This window comes from Coregonus lavaretus, assembly GCF_964263955.1.
Source record: "Coregonus lavaretus genome assembly, chromosome: 5".
Classification (NCBI taxonomy): domain Eukaryota; kingdom Metazoa; phylum Chordata; class Actinopteri; order Salmoniformes; family Salmonidae; genus Coregonus; species Coregonus lavaretus.
In genome coordinates, this window is record NC_139992.1 from 10121839 (window position 1) to 10149440 (window position 27602).

A 27602-nucleotide genomic window follows, 5' to 3' on the forward strand; every position below is an offset into this window, starting at 1 on the left:
GTCGCTGGGCAACACAGACTTTCAACTCCCTCCAAAGATTTTCTATGGGGTTGAGATCTGGAGACTGGCTAGGCCACTCCAGGACCTTGAAATGCTTCTTACGAAGCCACTCCTTCGTTGCCCGGGCGGTGTGTTTGGGATCATTGTCATGCTGAAAGACCCAGCCACGTTTCATCTTCAATGCCCTTGCTGATGGAAGGAGGTTTTCACTCAAAATCTCACGATACATGGCCCCATTCATTCTTTCCTTTACACGGATCGGTCGTCCTGGTCCCTTTGCAGAAAAACAGCCCCAAAGCATGATGTTTCCACCCCCATGCTTCACAGTAGGTATGGTGTTCTTTGGATGCAACTCAGCATTCTTTGTCCTCCAAACACGACGAGTTGAGTTTTTACCAAAAAGTTATATTTTGGTTTCATCTGACCATATGACATTCTCCCAATCCTCTTCTGGATCATTCAAATGCACTCTAGCAAACTTCAGACGAGCCTGGACATGTACTGGCTTAAGCAGGGGGACATGTCTTGCACTGCAGGATTTGAGTCCCTGGCGGCGTAGTGTGTTACTGATGGTAGGCTTTGTTACTTTGGTCCCAGCTCTCTGCAGGTCATTCACTATGTCCCCCCGTGTGTTTCTGGGATTTTTGCTCACCGTTCTTGTGATCATTTTGACCCCATGGGGTGAGATCTTGCGTAGAGCCCCAGATCGAGGGAGATTATCAGTGGTCTTGTATGTCTTCCATTTCCTAATAATTGCTCCCACAGTTGATTTCTTCAAACCAAGCTGCTTACCTATTGCAGATTCAGTCTTCCCAGCCTGGTGCAGGTCTACAATTTTGTTTCTGGTGTCCTTTGACGGCTCTTTGGTCTTGGCCATAGTGGAGTTTGGAGTGTGACTGTTTGAGGTTGTGGACAGGTGTCTTTTATACTGATAACAAGTTCAAACAGGTGCCATTAATACAGGTAACGAGTGGAGGACAGAGGAGCCTCTTAAAGAAAAAGTTACAGGTCTGTGAGAGCCAGAATTCTTGCTTGTTTGTAGGTGACCAAATACTTATTTTCCACCATAATTTGCAAATAAATTCATAAAAAATCCTACAATGTGATTTTCTGGATTTTTTTCCCCTCAATTTGTCTGTCATAGTTGACGTGTACCTATGATGAAAATTACAGGCCTCTCTCATCTTTTTAAGTGGGTGAACTTGCACAATTGGTGGCTGACTAAATACTTTTTTTCCCCACTGTATGTGGGGACTCCTTCAAGAATGTTGGAAAAGCGTTCCAGGTGAAGCTGGTTGAGAGAATGCCAAGAGTGTGCAAAGCTGTCATCAAGGCAAAGGGTGGCTATTTGAATAATCTCAAATATAAAATATATTTTCATTTGTTTAACACCTTTTTGGTTACTACATGATTCCATATGTGTTATTTCATAGTTTTGATGTCTTCACTATTATTCTACAATGTAAAAATAAAGAAAAACCCTTGAATGAGTAGGTGTGTCCAAACCTTTGACTGGTACTGTATATATTTATAGTCCTGACTCTGGCATTGCTAATATTTCTATATTTCTTAATTCTTTAACTTTTTAGATTTACTTGTATTGTTAGATATTACTGCAATGTTGGAGCTACACCCGCAATAACATCTGCTAAATGTGTATCCGACCAATAAAATTTGAAATTGCTTTATTGTAGCTTTGTGCTGTCACAATGTCTCTTCACTAACCTTATTCTCATAGATTTAATGAAACAATTTAGACAAGTCTCCTGAGATTCTTCTGGGCTTTTCTAATATCCTCTAATCTGCACTCCTTTTCCCTTTATAGTACACTAGTTTCGACCAGAGGCCTATTTGGGACACAACCTCAGGCTTAGGAGGACAGTCACAGTGCAGATTAGAGGATATTAGAAAAGCCCAGAAGAATGTCAGGAGATCTCTCCTTCCTGCCCCAGTAAGGTGCTGTAGTGTAGTTTCCGCTGGCCACTGAGAGAAACAGGTGATCCAATCCAGATGTCGAGACTAGAGCATGTCTTTATCTTCTTCATGTGGGCTGATAGGGAAAGACTGCTGGTGGGTGGCGTTGTGAGATGACCTTCAAATAAAATGGTTGTAGAAATATGCTGCCAACAGAGCCCTATATATTTTTTTGAAGGGTAGTAGCTAGCTTTCACGAGGCACCTAATTGGCAAAGCACAAGGATCAGAAGCAGTGAGTCATTCATTAGATAGCAGCTACAGTAGAAAGGGACGAGTTACTATGGGGAATCCCTGCCAAGATCCACCAAGGTCGACAGCTAGTGTGTGTGACAACTCAGGCACAACAATACAATTAAGAATAGAGAGGCTTGTTTAAGAAAACAAACAGGGGAGACTACCGTTCCTAGCTTGATCAGTAGAAGAAAAAGCAACACTACAGGTTTGCTGTACTAGTATCTAGGACAGTACAGAGAATGGGCACACAGACAGACAACAGAGTGGGATGAAAGAATGCTTACTTTTTAGAGGGGGTGTTTAGGGGTTGTGGGTAGCATTTCACATTTCTAGACAGTTGGACACCACCCATTGTGTTCAATGCCTAATAATAGGACCATGCAGTGTCTGTAGGGCAGCAAAGCTTCTGTTTGTGGCTGTAAAGATAATCTCCATGTCCTCACTCTACCGCAAGCTTTCCTGGACTAAGGTGACACACTCTTCCCCTGGCTGCAAATCGAATGAATGATCACTGACTGACTGACTGTATCTCACTCAATGTCTCTCCAATACATACGTTAGGCTTATTCTATAGGCTGGTGTAAGCACCATTCAACACCAGTTGCACCATAAACTGGAGAGATCACTGTTACACTTAATTTGATTTGGGCAAAGAGATAGGTTAGATAAAAAAACTGAGCATATAAGCTGAAGAATGTGGTGAAGAATGACAGCACAAACTCCTAGTCGTAGCTGTGTTTGTGGTGAAGAATGACAGCACAAACTCCTAGTCGTAGCTGTGTTTGTGGTGAAGAATGACAGCACAAACTCCTAGTCGTAGCCGTGTTTGTGGTGAAGAATGACAGCACAAACTCCTAGTCGTAGCCGTGTTTGTGGTGAAGATTGACAACACAAACTCCTAGTCGTAGCTGTGTTTGTGGTGAAGAATGACAGCACAAACTCCTAGTCGTAGCCGTGTTTGTGGTGAAGAATGACAGCACAAACTCCTAGTCGTAGCCGTGTTTGTGGTGAAGATTGACAACAAACTCCTAGTCGTAGCTGTGTTTGTGGTGAAGAATGACAGCACAAACTCCTAGTCGTAGCTGTGTTTGTGGTGAAGAATGACAGCACAAACTCCTAGTCGTAGCTGTGTTTGTGGTGAAGAATGACAGCACAAACTCCTAGTCGTAGCTGTGTTTGTGGTGAAGAATGACAGCACAAACTCCTAGTCGTAGCTGTGTTTGTGGTGAAGAATGACAGCACAAACTCCTAGTCGTAGCTGTGTTTGTGGTGAAGAATGACAGCACAAACTCCTAGTCGTAGCTGTGTTTGTGGTGAAGAATGACAGCACAAACTCCTAGTCGTAGCTGTGTTTGTGGTGAAGAATGACAACACAAACTCCTAGTCGTAGCCGTGTTTGTGGTGAAGGTAAGCAGTTTGTTTCCTGCTCATTGTTTTTTGAGGACATTCAGCAGCACTGTTGACCTGTTGACCTTGAGCATATTGAGCCGCTGTCATCACATATTACGAAACATCTTGAACGGAAACATAAATATCCCGGTGGTGTCTACTGAAGAAGATTTGATTTGATAAAGGGAAAAGGAATGCAATGTGGGACACAACTTGAGTATTTGATGTGAGGACACATACCTTTCCTGTGGCCCTAGCTGTGCAGAGGGGTTTGGCCAGGCTGGGCTGTTGATAGTAGAGAGACAGAGGGGTTTGGCTGGGCTGTTGATAGTAGAGAGACAGAGGGGTTTGGCTGGGCTGTTGATAGTAGAGGCAGAGGGGTTTGGCTGGGCTGTTGATAGTAGAGAGGCAGAGGGGTTTGGCTGGGCTGTTGATAGTAGAGAGACAGAGGGGTTTGGCCAGGCTGGGCTGTTGATAGTAGAGAGGCAGAGGGGTTTGGCTGGGCTGTTGATAGTAGAGAGGCAGAGGGGTTTGGCTGGGCTGTTGATAGTAGAGAGGCAGAGGGGTTTGGCTGGGCTGTTGATAGTAGAGGCAGAGGGGTTTGGCTGGGCTGTTGATAGTAGAGAGGCAGAGGGGTTTGGCTGGGCTGTTGATAGTAGAGAGACAGAGGGGTTTGGCTGGGCTGTTGATAGTAGAGAGGCAGAGGGGTTTGGCTGGGCTGTTGATAGTAGAGGCAGAGGGGTTTGGCTGGGCTGTTGATAGTAGAGAGACAGAGGGGTTTGGCTGGGCTGTTGATAGTAGAGAGACAGAGGGGTTTGGCTGGGCTGTTGATAGTAGAGAGGCAGAGGGGTTTGGCTGGGCTGTTGATAGTAGAGGCAGAGGGGTTTGGCTGGGCTGTTGATAGTAGAGAGGCAGAGGGGTTTGGCTGGGCTGTTGATAGTAGAGAGACAGAGGGGTTTGGCTGGGCTGTTGATAGTAGAGAGGCAGAGGGGTTTGGCTGGGCTGTTGATAGTAGAGGCAGAGGGGTTTGGCTGGGCTGTTGATAGTAGAGAGGCAGAGGGGTTTGGCTGGGCTGTTGATAGTAGAGAGGCAGAGGGGTTTGGCCAGGCTGGGCTGTTGATAGTAGAGAGACAGAGGGGTTTGGCTGGGCTGTTGATAGAGGCAGAAGGGTTTGGCTGGGCTGTTGATAGTAGAGAGGCAGAGGGGTTTGGCTGGGCTGTTGATAGTAGAGAGGCAGAGGGGTTTGGCTGGGCTGTTGATAGTAGAGAGACAGAGGGGTTTGGCTGGGCTGGGCTGTTGATAGTAGAGAGACAGAGGGGTTTGGCTGGGCTGTTGATAGTAGAGGCAGAGGGGTTTGGCTGGGCTGTTGATAGTAGAGGCAGAGGGGTTTGGCTGGGCTGTTGATAGTAGAGAGGCAGAGGGGTTTGGCTGGGCTGTTGATAGTAGAGAGGCAGAGGGGTTTGGCTGGGCTGTTGATAGTAGAGAGACAGGGGTTTGGCTGGGCTGTTGATAGTAGAGAGACAGAGGGGTTTGGCTGGGCTGTTGATAGTAGAGAGGCAGAGGGGTTTGGCTGGGCTGTTGATAGTAGAGAGATAGAGGGGTTTGGCTGGGCTGTTGATAGTAGAGAGGCAGAGGGGTTTGGCTGGGCTGTTGATAGTAGAGAGGCAGAGGGGTTTGGCCAGGCTGGGCTGTTGATAGTAGAGAGACAGAGGGGTTTGGCTGGGCTGTTGATAGTAGAGGCAGAGGGGTTTGGCTGGGCTGTTGATAGTAGAGAGGCAGAGGGGTTTGGCTGGGCTGTTGATAGTAGAGAGACAGAGGGGTTTGGCTGGGCTGTTGATAGTAGAGAGGCAGAGGGGTTTGGCTGGGCTGTTGATAGTAGAGAGGCAGAGGGGTTTGGCCAGGCTGGGCTGTTGATAGTAGAGAGACAGAGGGGTTTGGCTGGGCTGTTGATAGTAGAGGCAGAGGGGTTTGGCTGGGCTGTTGATAGTAGAGAGGCAGAGGGGTTTGGCCAGGCTGGGCTGTTGATAGTAGAGAGACAGAGGGGTTTGGCTGGGCTGTTGATAGTAGAGGCAGAGGGGTTTGGCTGGGCTGTTGATAGTAGAGAGACAGAGGGGTTTGGCTGGGCTGTTGATAGTAGAGGCAGAGGGGTTTGGCTGGGCTGTTGATAGTAGAGAGGCAGAGGGGTTTGGCTGGGCTGTTGATAGTAGAGAGACAGAGGGGTTTGGCCAGGCTGGGCTGTTGATAGTAGAGAGGCAGAGGGGTTTGGCTGGGCTGTTGATAGTAGAGAGGCAGAGGGGTTTGGCTGGGCTGTTGATAGTAGAGAGGCAGAGGGGTTTGGCTGGGCTGTTGATAGTAGAGGCAGAGGGGTTTGGCTGGGCTGTTGATAGTAGAGAGGCAGAGGGGTTTGGCTGGGCTGTTGATAGTAGAGAGACAGAGGGGTTTGGCTGGGCTGTTGATAGTAGAGAGGCAGAGGGGTTTGGCTGGGCTGTTGATAGTAGAGGCAGAGGGGTTTGGCTGGGCTGTTGATAGTAGAGAGACAGAGGGGTTTGGCTGGGCTGTTGATAGTAGAGAGACAGAGGGGTTTGGCTGGGCTGTTGATAGTAGAGAGGCAGAGGGGTTTGGCTGGGCTGTTGATAGTAGAGGCAGAGGGGTTTGGCTGGGCTGTTGATAGTAGAGAGGCAGAGGGGTTTGGCTGGGCTGTTGATAGTAGAGAGACAGAGGGGTTTGGCTGGGCTGTTGATAGTAGAGAGGCAGAGGGGTTTGGCTGGGCTGTTGATAGTAGAGGCAGAGGGGTTTGGCTGGGCTGTTGATAGTAGAGAGGCAGAGGGGTTTGGCTGGGCTGTTGATAGTAGAGAGGCAGAGGGGTTTGGCCAGGCTGGGCTGTTGATAGTAGAGAGACAGAGGGGTTTGGCTGGGCTGTTGATAGTAGAGGCAGAGGGGTTTGGCTGGGCTGTTGATAGTAGAGAGACAGAGGGGTTTGGCTGGGCTGTTGATAGAGGCAGAAGGGTTTGGCTGGGCTGTTGATAGTAGAGAGGCAGAGGGGTTTGGCTGGGCTGTTGATAGTAGAGAGGCAGAGGGGTTTGGCTGGGCTGTTGATAGTAGAGAGACAGAGGGGTTTGGCTGGGCTGGGCTGTTGATAGTAGAGAGACAGAGGGGTTTGGCTGGGCTGTTGATAGTAGAGGCAGAGGGGTTTGGCTGGGCTGTTGATAGTAGAGGCAGAGGGGTTTGGCTGGGCTGTTGATAGTAGAGAGGCAGAGGGGTTTGGCTGGGCTGTTGATAGTAGAGAGGCAGAGGGGTTTGGCTGGGCTGTTGATAGTAGAGAGACAGGGGTTTGGCTGGGCTGTTGATAGTAGAGAGACAGAGGGGTTTGGCTGGGCTGTTGATAGTAGAGAGGCAGAGGGGTTTGGCTGGGCTGTTGATAGTAGAGAGATAGAGGGGTTTGGCTGGGCTGTTGATAGTAGAGAGGCAGAGGGGTTTGGCTGGGCTGTTGATAGTAGAGAGGCAGAGGGGTTTGGCCAGGCTGGGCTGTTGATAGTAGAGAGACAGAGGGGTTTGGCTGGGCTGTTGATAGTAGAGGCAGAGGGGTTTGGCTGGGCTGTTGATAGTAGAGAGGCAGAGGGGTTTGGCTGGGCTGTTGATAGTAGAGAGACAGAGGGGTTTGGCTGGGCTGTTGATAGTAGAGAGGCAGAGGGGTTTGGCTGGGCTGTTGATAGTAGAGAGGCAGAGGGGTTTGGCCAGGCTGGGCTGTTGATAGTAGAGAGACAGAGGGGTTTGGCTGGGCTGTTGATAGTAGAGGCAGAGGGGTTTGGCTGGGCTGTTGATAGTAGAGAGGCAGAGGGGTTTGGCCAGGCTGGGCTGTTGATAGTAGAGAGACAGAGGGGTTTGGCTGGGCTGTTGATAGTAGAGGCAGAGGGGTTTGGCTGGGCTGTTGATAGTAGAGAGACAGAGGGGTTTGGCTGGGCTGTTGATAGTAGAGGCAGAGGGGTTTGGCTGGGCTGTTGATAGTAGAGAGGCAGAGGGGTTTGGCTGGGCTGTTGATAGTAGAGAGGCAGAGGGGTTTGGCTGGGCTGTTGATAGTAGAGAGACAGAGGGGTTTGGCTGGGCTGGGCTGTTGATAGTAGAGAGACAGAGGGGTTTGGCTGGGCTGTTGATAGTAGAGGCAGAGGGGTTTGGCTGGGCTGTTGATAGTAGAGGCAGAGGGGTTTGGCTGGGCTGTTGATAGTAGAGAGGCAGAGGGGTTTGGCTGGGCTGTTGATAGTAGAGAGGCAGAGGGGTTTGGCTGGGCTGTTGATAGTAGAGAGACAGGGGTTTGGCTGGGCTGTTGATAGTAGAGAGACAGAGGGGTTTGGCTGGGCTGTTGATAGTAGAGAGGCAGAGGGGTTTGGCTGGGCTGTTGATAGTAGAGAGATAGAGGGGTTTGGCTGGGCTGTTGATAGTAGAGAGTTAGAGGGGTTTGGCTGGGCTGTTGATAGTAGAGAGGCAGAGGGGTTTGGCTGGGCTGTTGATAGTAGAGAGGCAGAGGGGTTTGGCTGGGCTGTTGATAGTAGAGAGACAGAGGGGTTTGGCTGGGCTGTTGATAGTAGAGAGGCAGATGGGTTTGGCTGGGCTGTTGATAGTAGAGAGGCAGAGGGGTTTGGCTGGGCTGTTGATAGTAGAGAGGCAGAGGGGTTTGGCTGGGCTGTTGATAGTAGAGAGACAGAGGGGTTTGGCTGGGCTGTTGATAGTAGAGAGACAGAGGGGTTTGGCTGGGCTGTTGATAGTAGAGAGACAGAGGGGTTTGGCTGGGCTGTTGATAGTAGAGAGGCAGAGGGGTTTGGCTGGGCTGTTGATAGTAGAGAGGCAGAGGGGTTTGGCTGGGCTGTTGATAGTAGAGAGACAGAGGGGTTTGGCTGGGCTGTTGATAGTAGAGAGACAGAGGGGTTTGGCTGGGCTGTTGATAGTAGAGAGGCAGAGGGGTTTGGCTGGGCTGTTGATAGTAGAGGCAGAGGGGTTTGGCTGGGCTGTTGATAGTAGAGAGGCAGAGGGGTTTGGCTGGGCTGTTGATAGTAGAGAGGCAGAGGGGTTTGGCTGGGCTGTTGATAGTAGAGAGACAGAGGGGTTTGGCTGGGCTGTTGATAGTAGAGGCAAAGGGGTTTGGCTGGGCTGTTGATAGTAGAGGCAGAGGGGTTTGGCTGGGCTGTTGATAGTAGAGAGGCAGATGGGTTTGGCTGGGCTGTTGATAGTAGAGAGGCAGAGGGGTTTGGCCAGGCTGGGCTGTTGATAGTAGAGAGGCAGAGGGGTTTGGCTGGGCTGTTGATAGTAGAGAGACAGAGGGGTTTGGCTGGGCTGTTGATAGTAGAGGCAGAGGGGTTTGGCTGGGCTGTTGATAGTAGAGAGACAGAGGGGTTTGGCTGGGCTGTTGATAGTAGAGAGGCAGAGGGGTTTGGCTGGGCTGTTGATAGTAGAGGCAGAGGGGTTTGGCTGGGCTGTTGATAGTAGAGAGGCAGAGGGGTTTGGCTGGGCTGTTGATAGTAGAGAGACAGAGGGGTTTGGCTGGGCTGTTGATAGTAGAGAGACAGAGGGGTTTGGCTGGGCTGTTGATAGTAGAGAGGCAGAGGGGTTTGGCTGGGCTGTTGATAGTAGAGGCAGAGGGGTTTGGCTGGGCTGTTGATAGTAGAGAGGCAGAGGGGTTTGGCTGGGCTGTTGATAGTAGAGGCAGATGGGTTTGGCTGGGCTGTTGATAGTAGAGAGGCAGAGGGGTGAGGGGGAAGTACTGGGATGGAGGGGGGAGGATGGGAGACAGAAAGGCTGCTGGGCTGTCTGTGTTTGTAATAAGCCGAGAGCACAGGAGGAGCCCACCGGTGAGGGAAACACTGGGGTCAAGAGGCCTGCCACACACACACACACACACACACACACACACACACTCGGCAGCCCAGGCCCAGTGTTTGGAAGCTCTGCTTACTGGAGGAAGCAATAATGGAAGCATGCTTCCGGAGGGCTGAGCGGCCGGCCGTCCTGTTGCCTGACAGAGCGCTAACTCACTGGGCTTTGCTTTGTCCTCCTCTCATTGGGAAGGGATGTGGAGAAGACAAGCCTCAGCTGTGGGGCCTCACATGTTGAGCATCAGTGAACAGCGTCATAGTACACACACACACACACACACACACACACACACAGCTTTAGATTTAGAAATGAAACCCTTTGGGCCTCCCGAGTGGCGCAGTGGTCTAAGGCACTGCATCGCAGTGGTAGAGGCGTCACTACAGACCCGGTTTTAATCCCGGGCTGTATCACAACCGGCCGTGATCGGGATTCCCATAGGGCGGCACACAATTGGCCCAGCGTCGTCCGGGTTTGGGGAGGGTTTGGCCGGGGGGGCTTTACTTGGCTCATCGTGCTCTAGCAACTCCTTGTGGGGGGCCGGGCGCCTGCAGGCTAACCTCGGTCATCAGGTGAACGGTGTTTCCGCTGACAAATTGGTGCAGCTGGCTTCTGGGTTAAGCGGGCAGGTGTTAAGAAGCGCGGTTTGGCGGGTCATGTTTCGGAGTACGCATGACTCGATCTTCGCCTCCCGAGCCCGTTGGGGAGTTGCAGCGATGAGACAAGATTGAAATTGGGGAGAAAAAGGGGGTAAAAAAATATAGTATATATACAGTTGAAGTCGGAAGTTTACTTACACCTTAGCCAAATACATTTAAACTCAGTTTTTCACAATTCCTGACATTTAATCCTAGTAAAAAGTATCTGTTTTAGGTCAGTTAGGATCACCACTTTATTTTAACAATGTGAAATGTCAGAATAATAGAGAATTATTTATTTCAGCTTTTATTTCTTTCATCACATTCCCAGTGGGTCAGAAGTTTACATACACTCAATTAGTATTTGGTAGCATTACCTTTAAATTGTTTAACTTGGGTCAAACGTTTCGGGTAGCCTTCCACAAGCTTCCCACAATAAGTTGGGTGAATTTTGGCCCATTCCTCCTGACAGAGCTGGTGTAACTGAGTCAGGTTTGTAGGCCTCCTTGCTCGCACACGCTTTTTCAGTTCTGCCCACACATTTTCTATAGGATTGAGGTCAGGGCTTTGTGATGGCCATTCCAATACCTTGACTTTGTTGTCCTTAAGCCATTTTGCCACAACTTTGGAAGTATGGTTGGGGTCATTGTCCATTTGGAAGACCCATTTGCGACCAAGCTTTAACTTCCTTACTGATGTCTTGAAATGTTGCTTCAATATATCCACGTCATTTTCCGTCCTCATGATGCCATCTATTTTGTGAAGTGCACCAGTCCCTCCTACAGCAAAGCACCCCCACAGCATGATGCTGCCACCCCCGTGCTTCACGGTTGGGATGGTGTTCTTCGGCTTGCAAGTTCCCCCTTTTTCCTCCAAACATAACGATGGTCATTATGGTCAAACAGTTCTATTTTTGTTTCATCAGACCAGAGGACATTTCTCCAAAAAGTACGATCTTTGTCCCCATGTGCAGTTGCAAACCGTAGTCTGGCTTTTTTATGGTGGTTTTGGAGCAGTGGCTTCTTCCTTGCTCAGTGGCCTTTCAGGATATAGATACTTTTGTACCTGTTTCCTCCAGCATCTTCACAAGGTCCTTTGCTGTTGTTCTGGGATTGATTTGCACTTTTCGCACCAAAGTACGTTCATCTCTAGGAGACAACGCGTCTCCTTCCTGAGCGGTATGACGGGTGCGTGGTCCCATGGTGTTTATACTTGCGTACTATTGTTTGTACAGATGAACGTGGTACCTTCAGGCATTTGGAAATTGCTCCCAAGGATGAACCAGACTTGTGGAGGTCTACAAAAAAAATTTCTGAGGTCTTGGCTGATTTCTTTTGATTTTCCCATGATGTCAAGCAAAGAGGCACTAGGTTTGAAGGGAGGCCTTGAAATACATCCACAGGTACACCTCCAACTCAAATTATGTCAATTAGCATATCAGAAGCTTCTAAAGCCATGACATTTTTTTCTGGAATTTTCCAAGCTGTTTAAAGGCACAGTCAACTTAGTGTATGTAAACTTCTGACCCACTGGAATTGTGATACAGTGAATTATAAGTGAAATAATCTGTCTGTAAACAATTGTTGGAAAAATTTCTTAAAGTAGATGTCCTAACCGACTTGCCAAAACTATAGTTTGTTAACAAGAAATTTGTGGAGTGGTTGAAAAACAAGTTTTATTGACTCCAACCTAACTGTATGTAAACTTCCAACTTCAACTGTGTATATATGTATATATATATATACACACACACACACACACACACACACAGTGGGGAGAACAAGTATTTGATACACTGCCGATTTTGCAGGTTTTCCTACATACATAGCATGTAGAGGTCTGTAATTTTTATCATAGGTACACTTCAACTGTGAGAGACGGAATCTAAAACAAAAATCCAGAAAATCACATTGTATGATTTTTAAGTAATTAATTTGCATTTTATTGCATGACATAAGTATTTGATCACCTACCAACCAGTAAGAATTCCGGCTCTCACAGACCTGTTAGTTTTTCTTTAAGAAGCCCTCCTGTTCTCCACTCATTACCTGTATTAACTGCACCTGTTTGAACTCGTTACCTGTATAAAAGACACCTGTCCACACACTCAATCAAACAGACTCCAACCTCTCCACAATGGCCAAGACCAGAGAGCTGTGTAAGGACATCAGGGATAAAATTGTAGACCTGCACAAGGCTGGGATGGGCTACAGGACAATAGGCAAGCAGCTTGGTGAGAAGGCAACAACTGTTGGCGCAATTATTAGAAAATGGAAGATGTTCAAGAGGACGGTCAATCACCCTCGGTCTGGGGCTCCATGCAAGATCTCACCTCGTGGGGCATCAATGATCATGAGGAAGGTGAGGGATCAGCCCAGAACTACACGGCAGGACCTGGTCAATGACCTGAAGAGAGCTGGGACCACAGTCTCAAAGAAAACCATTAGTAACACACTACGCCGTCATGGATTAAAATCCTGCAGCACACGCAAGGTCCCCTTGCTCAAGCCAGCGCATGTCCAGGCCCGTCTGAAGTTTGCCAATGACCATCTGGATGATCCAGAGGAGGAATGGAAGAAGGTCATGTGGTCTGATGAGACAAAAATAGAGCTTTTTGGTCTAACTCCCCTCGCCGTGTTTGGAGGAAGAAGAAGGATGAGTACAACCCCAAGAACAGCATCCCAACCGTGAAGCATGGAGGTGGAAACATCGTTCTTTGGAGATGCTTTTCTGCAAAGGGGACAGGACGACTGCACCGTATTGAGGGGAGGATGGATGGGGCCATGTATTGCGAGATCTTGGCCTACAACCTCCTTCCCTCAGTAAGAGCATTGAAGATGGGTCGTGGCTGGGTCTTCCAGCATGACAACGACCCGAAACACACAGCCAGGGCAACTAAGGTGTGGCTCCGTAAGAAGCATCTCAAAGTCCTGGAGTGGCCTAGCCAGTCTCCAGACCTGAACCGAATAGAAAATCTTTGGAGGGAGCTGAAAGTCCGTATTGCCCAGCGACAGCCCCGAAACCTGAAGGATCTGGAGAAGGTCTGTATGGAGGAGTGTGCCAAAATCCCTGCTGCAGTGTGTGCAAACCTGGTCAAGACCTACAGGAAACATATGATCTCTGTAATTGCAAACATAGGTTTCTGTACCAAATATTAAGTTCTGCTTTTCTGATGTATCAAATACTTATGTCATGCAATAAAATGCAATAAAATGCAAATTAATAACTTAGAAATCATACAATGTGATTTTCTGGATTTTTAAATGCTTTGTAAGTAGGAAAACCTACAAAATCGGCACTGTATCAAATTCTTGTTCTCCCCACTGTGTATATATACACTGCTCAAAAAAATAAAGGGAACACTTAAACAACACAATGTAACTCCAAGTCAATCACACTTCTGTGAAATCAAACTGTCCACTTAGGAAGCAACACTGATTGACAATACATTTCACATGCTGTTGTGCAAATGGAATAGACAACAGGTGGAGATTATAGACAATTAGAAAGACACCCCCAATAAAGGACTGGTTTTGCAGGTGGTGACCACAGACCACTTCTCAGTTCCTATGCTTCCTGGCTGATGTTTTGGTCACTTTTGAATGCTGGCGGTGCTTTCACTCTAGTGGTAGCATGAGACGGAGTCTACAACCCACACAAGTGGCTCAGGTAGTGCAGCTCATCCAGGATGGCACATCATTGCGAGCTGTGGCAAGAAGGTTTGCTGTGTCTGTCAGCGTAGTGTCCAGAGCATGGAGGCGCTACCAGGAGACAGGCCAGTACATCAGGAGACGTGGAGGAGGCCGTAGGAGGGCAACAACCCAGCAGCAGGACCGCTACCTCCGCCTTTGTGCAAGGAGGAGCAGGAGGAGCACTGCCAGAGCCCTGCAAAATGACCTCCAGCAGGCCACAAATGTGCATGTGTCTGCTCAAACGGTCAGAAACAGACTCCATGAGGGTGGTATGAGGGCCCGACGTCCACAGGTGGGGGTTGTGCTTACAGCCCAACACCGTGCAGGACGTTTGGCATTTGCCAGAGAACACCAAGATTGGCAAATTCGCCACTGGCGCCCTGTGCTCTTCACAGATGAAAGCAGGTTCACACTGAGCACATGTGACAGACGTGACAGAGTCTGGAGACGCCGTGGAGAACGTTCTGCTGCCTGCAACATCCTCCAGCATGACCGGTTTGGCGGTGGGTCAGTCATGGTGTGGGGTGGCATTGCTTTGGGGGGCCGCACAGCCCTCCATGTGCTCGCCAGAGGTAGCCTGACTGCCATTAGGTACCGAGATGAGATCCTCAGACCCCTTGTGAGACCATATGCTGGTGCGGTTGGCCCTGTGTTCCTCCTAATGCAAGACAATGCTAGACCTCATGTGGCTGGAGTGTGTCAGCAGTTCCTGCAAGAGGAAAGCATTGATGCTATGGACTGGCCCGCCCGTTCCCCAGACCTGAATCCAATTTAGCACATCTGGGACATCATGTCTCGCTCCATCCACCAACGCCACGTTGCACCACAGACTGTCCAGGAGTTGGCGGATGCTTTAGTCCAGGTCTGGGAGGAGATCCCTCAGGAGACCATCCGCCACCTCATCAGGAGCATGCCCAGGCGTTGTAGGGAGGTCATACAGGCACGTGGAGGCCACACACACTACTGAGCCTCATTTTGACGTGTTTTAAGGACATTACATCAAAGTTGGATCAGCCTGTAGTGTGGTTTTCCACTTTAATTTTGAGGGTGACTCCAAATCCAGACCTCCATGGGTTGATAAATTTGATATCCATTGATAATTTTTGTGTGATTTTGTTGTCAGCACATTCAACTATGTAAAGAAAAAAGTATTTAATAAGATTATTTCATTCATTCAGATCTAGGATGTGTTGTTTAAGTGTTCCCTTTATTTTTTTGCGCAGTGTATATATATTTACACATACACATACATGAAACCCTTTGAGGAAAGTGTGTGACGTATTTGGGATACAGTTTTTATATGATCGCCGTCAGTAGTTTGCTCGATCTATTTCCATCTGGTAACCTTTGTGTGACAGTGCTTCAGACACTACATTGCTTGGATGATAATAAAACAGGACAGTTCTTTGGCTCATGGTCGTCCTTGGCTCCACGGCCCAGCTGAAAGGAACAGCTCGTAGCTGTGTGTCACTGAGCCGCAGCAAGGGTGCTTCCACATGAATTGACTTCACCTCCTCATCTCCACTCGCTGCTCGGCGTACACGCGCTATCCACCTGATGTAGAGGCTAACATGTCTGACTGTATGACACCACTGTTATGAGGGCGGTCATGAATATACAGCAGCTGTATTCTTCAGTCTCTCTGCCGGTCAAACAGAGATGACATGTTTCACATCGCTGTGACCACTTGTTAGACATCAGCTACAGTGAACATGATTCAACCTGACTCTGGGAGATATTCAAGATGCGATGTTTGAAAATGATTATTGTTTATATTATTATATACAGTGAGGGGAAAAAGGTATTTGATCCCCTGCTGATTTTGTACGTTTGCCCACTGACAAAGAAATGATCAGTCTAATTTTAATGGTAGGTTTATTTGAACAGTGAGAGACAGAATAACAACAAAATTATCCAGAAAAACGCATGTCAAAAATGTTATAAATTGATTTGCATTTTAATGAGGGAAATAAGTATTTGACCCCCTCTCAATCAGAAAGATTTCTGGCTCCCAGGTGTCTTTTATACAGGTAACGAGCTGAGATTAGGAGCACACTCTTAAAGGGAGTGCTCCTAATCTCAGTTTGTTACCTGTATAAAAGACACCTGTCCACAGAAGCAATCAATCAATCAGATTCCAAACTCTCCACCATGGCCAAGACCAAAGAGCTCTCCAAGGATGTCAGGGACAAGATTGTAGACCTACACAAGGCTGGAATGGGCTACAATACCATCGCCAAGCAGCTTGGTGAGAAGGTGACAACAGTTGGTGCGATTATTCGCAAATGGAAGAAACACAAAAGTACTGTCACTCTCCCTCGGCCTGGGGCTCCATGCAAGATCTCACCTTGTGGAATTGCAATGATCATGAGAACGGCGAGGAATCAGCCCAGAACTACACGGGAGGATCTTGTCAATGATCTCAAGGCAGCTGGGACCATAGTCACCAAGAAAACAATTGGTAACACACTACGCCGTGAAGGACTGAAATCCTGCAGCGCCCGCAAGGTCCCCCTGCTCAAGAAAGCACATATACATGCCCGTCTGAGATTTGCCAATGAACATCTGAATGATTCAGAGGAGAACTGGGTGAAAGTGTTGTGGTCAGATGAGACCAAAATCGAGCTCTTTGGCATCAACTCGCCTTGTTTGGAGGAGGAGGAATGATGCCTATGACCCCAAGAACACCATCCCCACCGTCAAACATGGAGGTGGAAACATTATGCTTTGGGGGTGTTTTTCTGCTAAGGGGACGATGGACGGGCCCATGTACTGTCAAATCTTGGGTGAGAACCTCATTCCCTCAGCCAGGGCATTGAAAATGGGTCGTGGATGGGTATTCCAGCATGACAATGACCCAAAACACACGGCCAAGGCAACAAAGGAGTGGCTCAAGAAGAAGCACATTAAGGTCCTGGAGTGGCCTAGCCAGTCTCCAGACCTTAATCCCATAGAAAATCTGTGGAGGGAGCTGAAGGTTCGAGTTGCCAAACGTCAGCCTCGAAACCTTAATGACTTGGAGAAGATCTGCAAAGAGGAGTGGGACAAAATCCCTCCTGAAATGTGTGCAAACCTGGTGGCCAACTACAAGAAACGTCTGACCTCTGTGATTGCTTATAAGGGTTTTGCCACCAAGTACTAAGTCATGTTTTGCAGAGGGGTCAAATACTTATTTCCCTCATTAAAATGCAAATCAATTTATAACATTTTTGTCATGCGTTTTTCTGGATTATTTTGTTGTTATTATGTCTCTCACTGTTCAAATAAACCTACCATTAAAATTATAGACTGATCATGTCTTTGTCAGTGGGCAAACGTACAAAATCAGCAGGGGATCAAATACTTTTTTCCCTCACTGTACATGTGTATCATATCACATATTGCTCTTTCCATACAAAATGCGTGACTCGTGAGCCGTAATAAGTCATCCCCAGGGCCTTTCTTAAGACACTAATCTTTTTCCAAGTACTGTAGCCTGTCTCGTGTGCTAAGAGCATTAAAAACACAGCCCTGAAGATGTATTAATCAACTGTCCTTCAGACAATTCTCAGAACTGTCCAACTGTCCTTCAGACAATTCTCATATGACAGGCTAAAGACATCTGAGTAGTAGGACTAATGGACAATGTGGTATTCATATGGGCGAGCTGGCTTACTGTACCCCTTTGTGTGAGAGTTTACATTACCAGAATTACTAAGTACAGCAGGGCAGAAGGCAGCGTGTGTTCATTAAATAAGTACTGCTGTGACTCTCCACAGCATGCTGGGATTGGTCCCTTGGGTCCCCTGCTATGTCTGTGTTCAACTCAGCACTTCTGCACACACAGGCTGTCTTCTGCCATTCATCATTGGAAAGGCCTGTGATGTTTTGTGATAACTGCTCAGAAAGGCACAGGAAGCCTTCCATATGGATCCATCAGGTTTTAACTGCGGGGGCGTGACCTCCGTAGGTTAAGTTTTGTAGCCGATCCCTAGAGGGGTGATGCTGTGAAGACAGGGCTTTACCAACCAATGCAGTGTGTTGTGTGAGGATTCAATCAGGGAGTTTACTTATATTCTCCCCATTCAGCATGTAGGCTTGTCTGTACTCCCTATTCATTTTTCATTCTTGTCAGATGGAGCACTTGTTGCACCTTGTGCATGTGCAGGTTTGTTAGCTGAGTGCTGTCGTCAATAGTACTGTATAGTAAGGTTGGGCGGTATCCAGATTTACATACCATTCCTGTACCATACCGGGGTATACATATTACCGGCAGTGCACACAAAGGGCGCTATTTCTTTCCAAACTTAAAAATAAATTCAAATAATGTTAACAAATGCTAACTAATTACTAGCGGATGCTAGCTAAATACTAACAAGTGCAAGCGAACATAAACTAATTGCAAAGACAGACAACCCAGCTCATAAAGTTATACAACTATCTCAAAAGGCTACTCACAGTTTGCACAAAACAAATACTAGACAGCAGGGTTGTTGTTCCAGGAGTGGATTGATTGTCTCCGCTGTAACCAAGAAGCTTGATCTTGCCACTTAGCTAACAAATTAGCAAACCAAATGTATAGCTGGAGCCCTGAGCTAGAGACAATTTATTTGGCACTTAGTTATAAGCAGTGGCGTAGCACAACCCCCCGTGAGGAGGGAGAGACCAGAGTTTTTAGTTGTTGTTGACGGTATTGAAAATCATACTGTGGTTATTTCAAAATGACCCTGGCATACGGTATATACATTATACTGCCCAAGCCTACTGTATAGTGAGGGAGACAGACTGCTGAGCCTCCATCTGATTCTGCTCTACAGCTTTCTGCCCTTTAAAGGTCCAATGATGCTGTTTTTATCTCAATATCAAATCATTTCTGGTTAGCAATTTTTCAAGCATGAATTTAGCTAGGACTGTCTGGAAGTGGCCTGAGTTGGGAGGGGAAAACTGAAAACTAGCTGCTATTGGCGGAGAGGTTTGGAATTTTCTTTCTTATTGTTCTATTAACTAATTTACCGCCTGGTGTTATTCCAACCTCCATAGTGTGGAAATGTATTCATATATAACACCGAAAAATCACGTTTTGGACTGCAGTGGACCTTTAACTCTAAATGAAACGTTGTCCTGTAAAGTTTTTATTCCCAGAAGAATGCATTTCAGAACCGTCATTCTGTACGAGCGTTGACTGTTGCCAGACTAACTTGACTTGAAAAGATTTCACATGTCAACTCTATAGCGATCTCTCCATTAGCCTGGTTGTCACGGTCCGCTTCCTTTCTGTCTCTGTGTTGCAGACCCTGGTTGGACCGTAATGACCGCACGCTTCCGGTTGCCTGCTGGCAGATCTTACAATGTCCGGGCGTCGGAGCTGGCACGTGACAGGCAGCACACTGAGGTGGGCTGCAACATACTTCTCTTGGACAACACTGTCCAAGCCTTCAAAGTTAACGTAAGTATCACAACAAACTCTAGTATGTTAATGTTTACTTTTTCCACATTTTGTTGTTACATCCTGAATTTAGTGTCATTGGCCTACACATACAATATCCCATAATGTCAAAGTTGAATTATGTTTTTTGAAATGTTTACAAATTAATGAAAAATAGAAAGCTAAAATGTCTTTGAGTCAATAAGTATTCAACCCCTTTCTTATGGCAAGCCTAAATACGAGTACACATTTGCTTAACAAGTCACATAATAAGTTGCATGCACTCACTCTGTGTACAATAATAGTGTTTAACATGATTTTTTTATGACTACCTCATCTCTGTACCCCATACATACAATTATCTGTAAGGTTCCTCAGTTGAGCAGTGATTTCCAAACACAGATGCAACCACAAAGACCAGGGAGGTTTTCCAATGCCTCGCAAAGAATGGCACCTATTGGTAGATGGGTAAAAATAAAAAGCAGACATTGAATATCCCTTTGAGCATGGTGAAGTTATTAATTACACTTTGGATGGTGTATCAATACACCCAGTCTCTACAAAGATACAGGCTTTCTTCCTAACTCAGTTGCCGGAGAGGAAGGAAAACGCTCAGGGATTTCACCATGATGCCAATGGTGACTTTAAAACAGAGTTTAATGGCTGTGATAGGACAACTGAGAATGGATCAACAAAATTGTAGTTACTCCACAATACTAACCTAATTGATAGTGAAAAGAAGTAAGCCTTTACAGAATAAAAATATTCCAAAACATGCATTCTGTTTGCAACAAGGAACTAAAGTTAAACTGCAAAAAATGTGTCAAATGAACTTTGTCCTGAATACACCGTGTTGTGTTTGGGGCAAATACAACACACATCACTGAGTACCACTTTTCATATTTTCAAGCATGGATGTGGCTGCATCATGTTATGGGTATGCTTGTCATCGGCAAGGACTAGGGAGTTTTTTATTATAAAAAGACACAGATAGAGCTAGCACAAAATTCCTAGAGGAAAACCTGGTTCAGTCTGCTTTCCAGCAGACACTGGGAGACAAGTTCATCTTTCAGCAGGACAATAACCTAAAAAACAAGGACAAATATACAGTGCCTTCGGAAAGTATTCAGACCCCTTGACCTTTTCCACATTTTGTTACAGCCTTATTCTACAATGTATTAAATAAAACAAATTCCTCATCAATCTATACACAATACCCCATAATGACAAAGCGAAAACAGGTTTTTAGAAATGCTTGCAAATGTATATTTAAAAAAAAAACAGATACCTTATTTACGTAAGTATTCAGATCCTTTGCTATGGGACTCGAAATTGAGCTCAGGTGCATCCTGTTTCCATTGATCATCCATGAGATGTTTCTACAACTTGATTGGAGTCCACCTGTAGTAAATTCAATTGATTGGACATGATTTGGAAAGTCACACACCTGTCTATATAAGATCCCACAATTGACAGTGCATGTCAGAGCAAAAACCAAGCCATGAGGTCGAAGGAATTGTCTGTAGAGCTCCGAGACAGGATTGTGACGAGGCACAGATCTAGGGAAGGGTAGCAAAAAATGTCTGCAGAATTGAAGATCCCCAAGAACACAGTGGCCTCCATCATTCTTAAATGGAAGAAATTTGGATCCACAAAGGCTCTTCCTAGAGCTGGCCGCTTGGCCAAACTCTCCCGCTTGGCCAATCGGGAGAGAAGGGCCTTGGTCAGGGAGGTGACCAAGAACCTGATGGTCACTCTGACAGAATTCCAGAGTTCCTCTGTGGAGATGGGAGAACCTTCCAGAAGGACAACCATCTCTGCAGCACTCCACCAATCAGGCCTTTATGGTAGAGTGACCAGACGGAAGCCACTCCTCAGTAAAAGGCACATGACAGCCCACTTGGAGTTTGCCAAAAGGCACCTAAAGACTCTCAGACCATGAGAAAAAAGATTCTCCGGTCAGATGAAACCAAGATTGAACTCTATGGCCTGAATGCCAAGCGTCAAGTCTGGAGGAAACCTGGCACCATCCCTAGGGTGAAGCATGGTGGTGGCAGCATCATGCTGTGGGGATGTCTTTCAGCGGCAGGGACTGGGAGACTAGTCCGGATCGAGGGAAAGATGAACGAGAGATCCTTGATGAAAACCTGCTCCAGAGCGCTCAGGACCTCAGACTGGGGCGAAGGTTCACCTTCCAACAGGACAATGACCCTAAGCACACAGCCAAGACAATGCATGAGTGGCTTTGGGACAAGTTTCATGAATGTCCTTGAGTGGCCCAGCCAGAGCCCGGACTTGAACCCGATCGAACATCTCTGGAGAGACCTGAAAATAGCTGTGCAGCGACGCTCCCCATCCAACCTGATAGAGCTTGAGAGGATCTGCAGAGAAGAATAGGAGAAACTCCCCAAATACAGGTGTGCCAAGCTTGTAGTGTCATACCCAAGAAGACTCAAGGCTGTAATTGCTGCCAAAGGTGCTTCAACAAAGTACTGAGTAAAGGGTCTGAATACTTATGTAAATGTGATTTTTCAGTTTTGTATTTTTAGTAAATGTGCAAACATTTCTACAAACCTGTTTTTGCTTTGTCATTATGGAGTATTGTGTGTAGATTGATGAGGGGAAAAATTCCATTTAATACATTTTTGACAAAGGCTAACGTAATAAAATGTGGAAAAAGTCAAGGGGTCAGAATAGTTTCTGAATGCACTGGAGTTACTTGCCAAGATGACATTGAATGTTCCTGAGTGGCCTAGTTACAGTTTTGACTTAAATCGGCTTGAAAATCTATGGCAAGAGTTGAAAATGGCTGTCTAGCAATGATCAACAACCAACTTGACAGAGCTTAAATAATTTTAAAAAGAATAATGTGCAAATATTGTACAAATATTGTGCAAAGCTCTTAGAGACTTACCCAGAAAGACTCACAGCTGTAATCACTGCCAAATGTGATTTAACGTATTGACTCAGGGGTTTGAATACTTATCTAATCAAGATATATTAGTGTTTTATTTTTCATAAATTCTTTACAAATGTTAGAATTTTTCTTCCACTTTGTCATTAAGAGTATTTTTTGGTGTAGATCGTTGACAAAATCTATTTTAATCCCACTTTGTAACACAACAAAATGTGGAAAAAAGGGTGTGAATACTTTCTGAAGGCACTGTATGTTCCTCCTGATCCATTGTAATGTGCTGTAACTCTTAACCATGTCTTAAGCACTATATGGCTATATCCCAGAGAAGCTTTTGGAATCAGTGGGATTTACTGCAGCCCTACTCTACACACCAACTCTGGCACTCCAACTGTTCAACACTGTCCTCTTTCAGGGCTATCTCTCTCCTATAAGATACCTAGGACTGTAAGACCACAACATGTTGTAAATCTAAGATGGAAATGTCCCCATCCGTTCCTTCCATCCTCTGCAGGGTGGTGGGGGTTGAGGCATGGGCTGCAGCCCTAGCTCCTCTCACCGTGAAATGCCTGACATTCTTGCTCACATAGGAGCCTCCCTAAGGGCTGCCCATTCAAGTACATACTCGCTCACAGGCAGCGTCTTTCTAGCTAAACACACACACACACACACACACACACACAGCAATTATGAATGAAAAAAATCAGTGTTCAGTGTCTTTATTGCAACACCAGTGTTTTCCTTCCTGATAGGGAGCAATCACTGCTTCTGCTAGGTTATTTGATCTTGAGGCAGCCAGCCAGTCACAGAATGTTTGCCACAGGACATTTGTTTTTTCTCTCCATGTTGCCATTGTTCAGAAAGAGGAAAACCTTCATCCGAGAAGTATAGCATGGTTAATTGAGCGTGTTCAGATGGCCACACAATCATATTCACTGTCAGTAGGAATATAAAAATGTGGGAATATGTGAATTATATTATTATGCAACTTCACTGAGTTGTAATGTTTTTCTGGTTGATACTGTATATATACTCCATCTGTTGCCACGGTAGCCCAGCTATAAAAGGAGCTCGTGACACTGATCTTGGCTCAGTAGCTAAATTAATCAAGCTCAACTTTCTTTCGATTTCCTTCCTCAGTTCTGTATCGATTTGTACTCTGCAGTTCCTGGAAAGCCAGACATCCCTGGTATAACAAGAGTTGGATTGATCAGATTTGGCCAAGCCTTGTCGCGACCTACATACCCTGACTGAACAGTTCCTCTGAATGTGAGCGGAAACTGAGAAGACAAGATGGAGTGTTGAGAAAGTAGGAAGGGAGGAGGAGTGAGGAGGATGAACGGGAGAGTAAGAAAGGACCTGAGTGGTTGTTGGTGTCAAAGACGAGTCACTAAATATTGTCATTCCTAGTCATATTTTTTGTCTGGATGTGACTGGGGTGGGGAGAGGTAGTTGGTTTATGCTTGACTGAGCACAAATAGTGAGGTGTAGTGCTCAGTGATTAACCGACATTTCAAGGGGTTTTCCGGTACTAAACAACTAAGGTCGGTTCAATTACTTGAATTCCATTTCGTTTTTTGGGGGGGTCGAGCCCAACAAGCCATTTCTCTAGAGATAAATCAAATAATTCACTAGAGAAATCAACTCCAGAACTATGCGGGATGCTGGGCTGAAAGGAGTTTTCATTAAGCAAATATTCAACCTAGTTCAGCTCAGAAATGTGGTAATTAACTACAATGACCATAATTTCAACTACAATGACAGTCCATTGCGTCTGTTTTTTCTAGCTCAGGCAGAGATGTATACATTTTATTACATTTTACATTTTAGTCATTTAGCAGACGCTCTTATCCAGAGCGACTTACCGTTAGTGAGTGCATACATTTTTCATACTGCATTCTTAAAAGTGCATTGTTGGTTAAGGGCTTGTAAGTAAGCATTTCACTGTAAGGTCTACACCTGTTGTATTCGGCGCATTTGCCAAATAAAATTTGATTTGATGTGACCTGTTTAAACTTTTAAGATCTGATCATAATCAGAACATTATGCCTGCTACGTTAGGTTAGATACACACAGACCACTTAGACCGAATGAGAGAGGAATGTACAAAGCACAGCAACAAGAGAGGGCGATCGAGACAGTTTGTGAAAGTATGCCTTACCTTCTTTGAAGAACTAGTAACATTATTTAGTCAGATAGCTCTACAGCTAACCTAGCTAACTAAATAGGATGACTAACGACAGTACAGTATGGGAAGTAGAGATAGTGTTGTTTGGCTGCTAATGCCTGAGCAGAGATGGGATGATGACTTTAAGGAATGAAAAATAATAATGCCGCCAAATAAAAACTAAGTAATATACACAACCTGACAGAGACAATGGAATATTTTCAATGTTAACTACTTTTGGCTTTGGAATTTCCATTAAAAAGCTCCTTCTCTCTCTCCATGCCTGCCTGCCTCATCCTCTCTCTCCCTCCCTGCCTCCTCCTTTGCATGCCTGCCTCCCTCCTCTTACTGCCTCTTTCCTTATATCCCTCCCTGCCTCCTCCTTTCCCTCCCTACCTGCCTCTTTCTCTCCCTCCCTGCCTGCCAGTCTATCTATATGTCTTCTACTGCTCCTGAACAAGCTGCATCATGTCTCTAAACATTTCCCTCATTCCTCCAAGCTTAGGCTCTAGCAGTGCCCCAAGCCTCCTTTTCAGAGACTTTACCAGAGATCCATCTAGCTCTCTCTTTCTTAAGATTGCAACCATGTTCAGTATGTTTACATGTAAATACTATATTTCTCATACACATAGACTTTAGTGCATTGACACCACATCTACTTTAGAAATATTTTCCATTCAGACCCCCGGCTTGTATTCACCCTAACGTTCCCCTCCTCCCTCGCTAGTCCAGTCCTCACACCATCTCAGGCGCTGGCTCACAGATAGTGGTGGGGGTATTGATGAAGATCAGCACAAAGACTGTTTGTATGGCCCTGTCTGCCGAGTCGTCAGTCATCCACTCACTCTCTCTCTCTCTGTCCCAGCCCAGGCTTCAGTGGGGATCTCAGAATGGGCCCATTGCCATTCTCCTTCACAGATAGCCCTTTAGTTTAGTTCTCTCTCCAGTTGCCTTGCCTTCCAGTGCTGCTCAGATAACTGAAGTATCTTTCAAGACCTGTGTTAATCTAACTTTGCCATCTATTCTCCTAACCTGGTCCTCTGTAGCTCAGCTGGTAGAGCACGGCGCTTGTAACGCCAAGGTAGTGGGTTCGATCCCCGGGACCACCCATACACAAAAATGTATGCACGCATGACTGTAAGTCGCTTTGGATAAAAGCGTCTGCTAAATGGCATATTATTATTATTATTATTATAAAGAGAAAGTGTCAGCCCAGTCTTAAATAGCTACTGCCTTTAAAAAGCAAGGAATCCCTTTGAAAACGGCCTGTCAAATCAAATGTTATTGGTCACATACTCATATTTAGCAGATGTTATTGCGGGTGTAGCGAAATGCTTGTATGTGTCATCGATATGAGTCAAACATTTATTCTATTGTCAAAATTGACTATAACGTGTAAATAGGATCATTGGTCATAAAGTCAGTCTCGTCTAAAACTGAGTTCGGAACATCCGTGCGTCACAACGGGTAATTGAAGGTTGGGTTTTAGGATGTCCATTTGTCTATTGACATGGGGTGAACAGCAGCGGTGATTGCTCTCTATCCAATAGCATAGACCGTGAGACAGACTTGCCCAGCAGCTCCGATTTTGTCCACGTAAGACAACACGTCACACATTGTTTTACTTGAGAAATACTGCACCAAACACCTTAGTTAGATATAAAGTTGCGCAACTAAAACATTCACGGGAAAAACGTCAAAATTAATTACAGATTTCTTGAGTAATCTTCGATTCATTCTGGTGATTTTGAGGAAGTGAAATAGGCTTCTGCGTCTACAGTGTCTAATGGGGGACAAACATCATTAACCAAACGCGGAGACTGCCAGGAAACACGCCTCCAAGACTGAAATAATGTTTTCTAATGAGCAACAGAAAACAAACATTTGACATTTTAGTCATTTAGCAGACGCTCTTATCCAGAGCGACTTACAGTTAGTGAGTGCATACATTATTTTTTTTCCATACTGGCCCCCCGTGGGAATCGAACCTACAACTCTGGCATTGCAAACGCCATGCTCTACCAACTGAGCTACATCCCTACCCTGGACGACGCTGGGCCAATTGTGCGCCGCCCCATGGGTCTCCCGGTCACGGCCAGCTACGACTGAGCCTGGATTCGAACCAGGATCTCTAGTGGCACAGCCTTAGACCACTGCGCCACTCGGAAGTGGCACCTACATTAACATGTCTGCTTTTTAGACAGCAGCCAGAGAAAGATCCCACATCCAGTCAGCACAAGCACTTCAGATAGCCAGGAAGCAGCTAATAACACACACAGCAGGGATAATCAAGAAGATTCAGCCGCAGGCCGATTTTTTTTCTTGAGCGGATGGTCGGAACATAATTACAAATCATTTGTAGACTGCAAATTGATCTCTAGAAGTCCAAAAATGTTTGAGTAAAACAATTATTTCAAACCTTGATTACACGATCACGCCGTGTCTCTATTATGTGTAGGAATACTTCGGAACAGATTTCTTAAGGTAAAATCACTTGGAGCTGATTTCCTGGTGTTTTTTAGTATTTTATGTTCAACAATGGAAATTCCACAGAACAAAACTTTTTCGCTCAGAAAACCAGCCTGCGGGCCGCCAGTTGGGAAACCCTGACATAGGGCTGGGTGGTATACAGTATTTTACTATATTGATGCACAGTCCGGTTTGGGTTTTTACTTTACCTTCTATAACGCTATTTCAATGTTTGGTTTGTTAAATGTGATACGAAACTCCTGCGCGTGTAATGTCAATTTTTATAGTTTACTCCGTTTGCTACATGAGTCGTCTTTCTCACTCCTGCTTCATGCTGCTTCCCACACCAAGCCCTGCCCCCCTGTCACTCAAGGAGAGAGCGGTTGCTCGACCAAGGACTCACAAATACTTTCTTGCCGTTCACTCTGCAGCCTGCATGGTCAGATAGACGCAACAATATGTTGGTCACGACGATACTGCTTTCCACAAGCGTTCTATAGTTACACTATTAGTTTGTATCTTACTGTCTGCAAACTACTGTCAGCTAGTTTGTATTTTCTTAGCAAGTTGAGGATAACATAAATATTGTAATGACCCAGCTGGGTCATAAAGTAAAAGAGAGACGGGCACCAGGTGTACAGGCAGAACACAGGTTTATTCCTGAATGGGCTATTGTTCAGGCCACAACCCACGCCGCTAAACCTCGAACATACACAAATAGAACATGTCAAATCAAGGGTCCCGAACAGAAGAGAGAGAGATGAGACCGTAACCCCTATTTAAGCATTCCAAAACCCCGCGGGATTACCCATCATACCCCCCCAACCTTTCCATCTGTCCTGGCATATTTAACCCCT

The 27602-nt window shown here is 46.0% G+C and overlaps 1 protein-coding gene across 1 annotated transcript in view; it reads left to right on the top strand.

Annotated features, from left to right (window-relative positions):
• Positions 1 to 27602, top strand: part of LOC311128800 (tyrosine-protein phosphatase non-receptor type 4-like) — a 104260-nt gene that overhangs the window by 32131 nt on the left and 44527 nt on the right. The window contains exon 2 of the mRNA XM_084161033.1: positions 19062 to 19216. Within this exon, the coding sequence (XP_084017159.1) occupies positions 19079 to 19216 (138 nt within the window). The 5' untranslated portion in view covers positions 19062 to 19078. The remainder of the gene's footprint in view (positions 1 to 19061; positions 19217 to 27602) is intronic.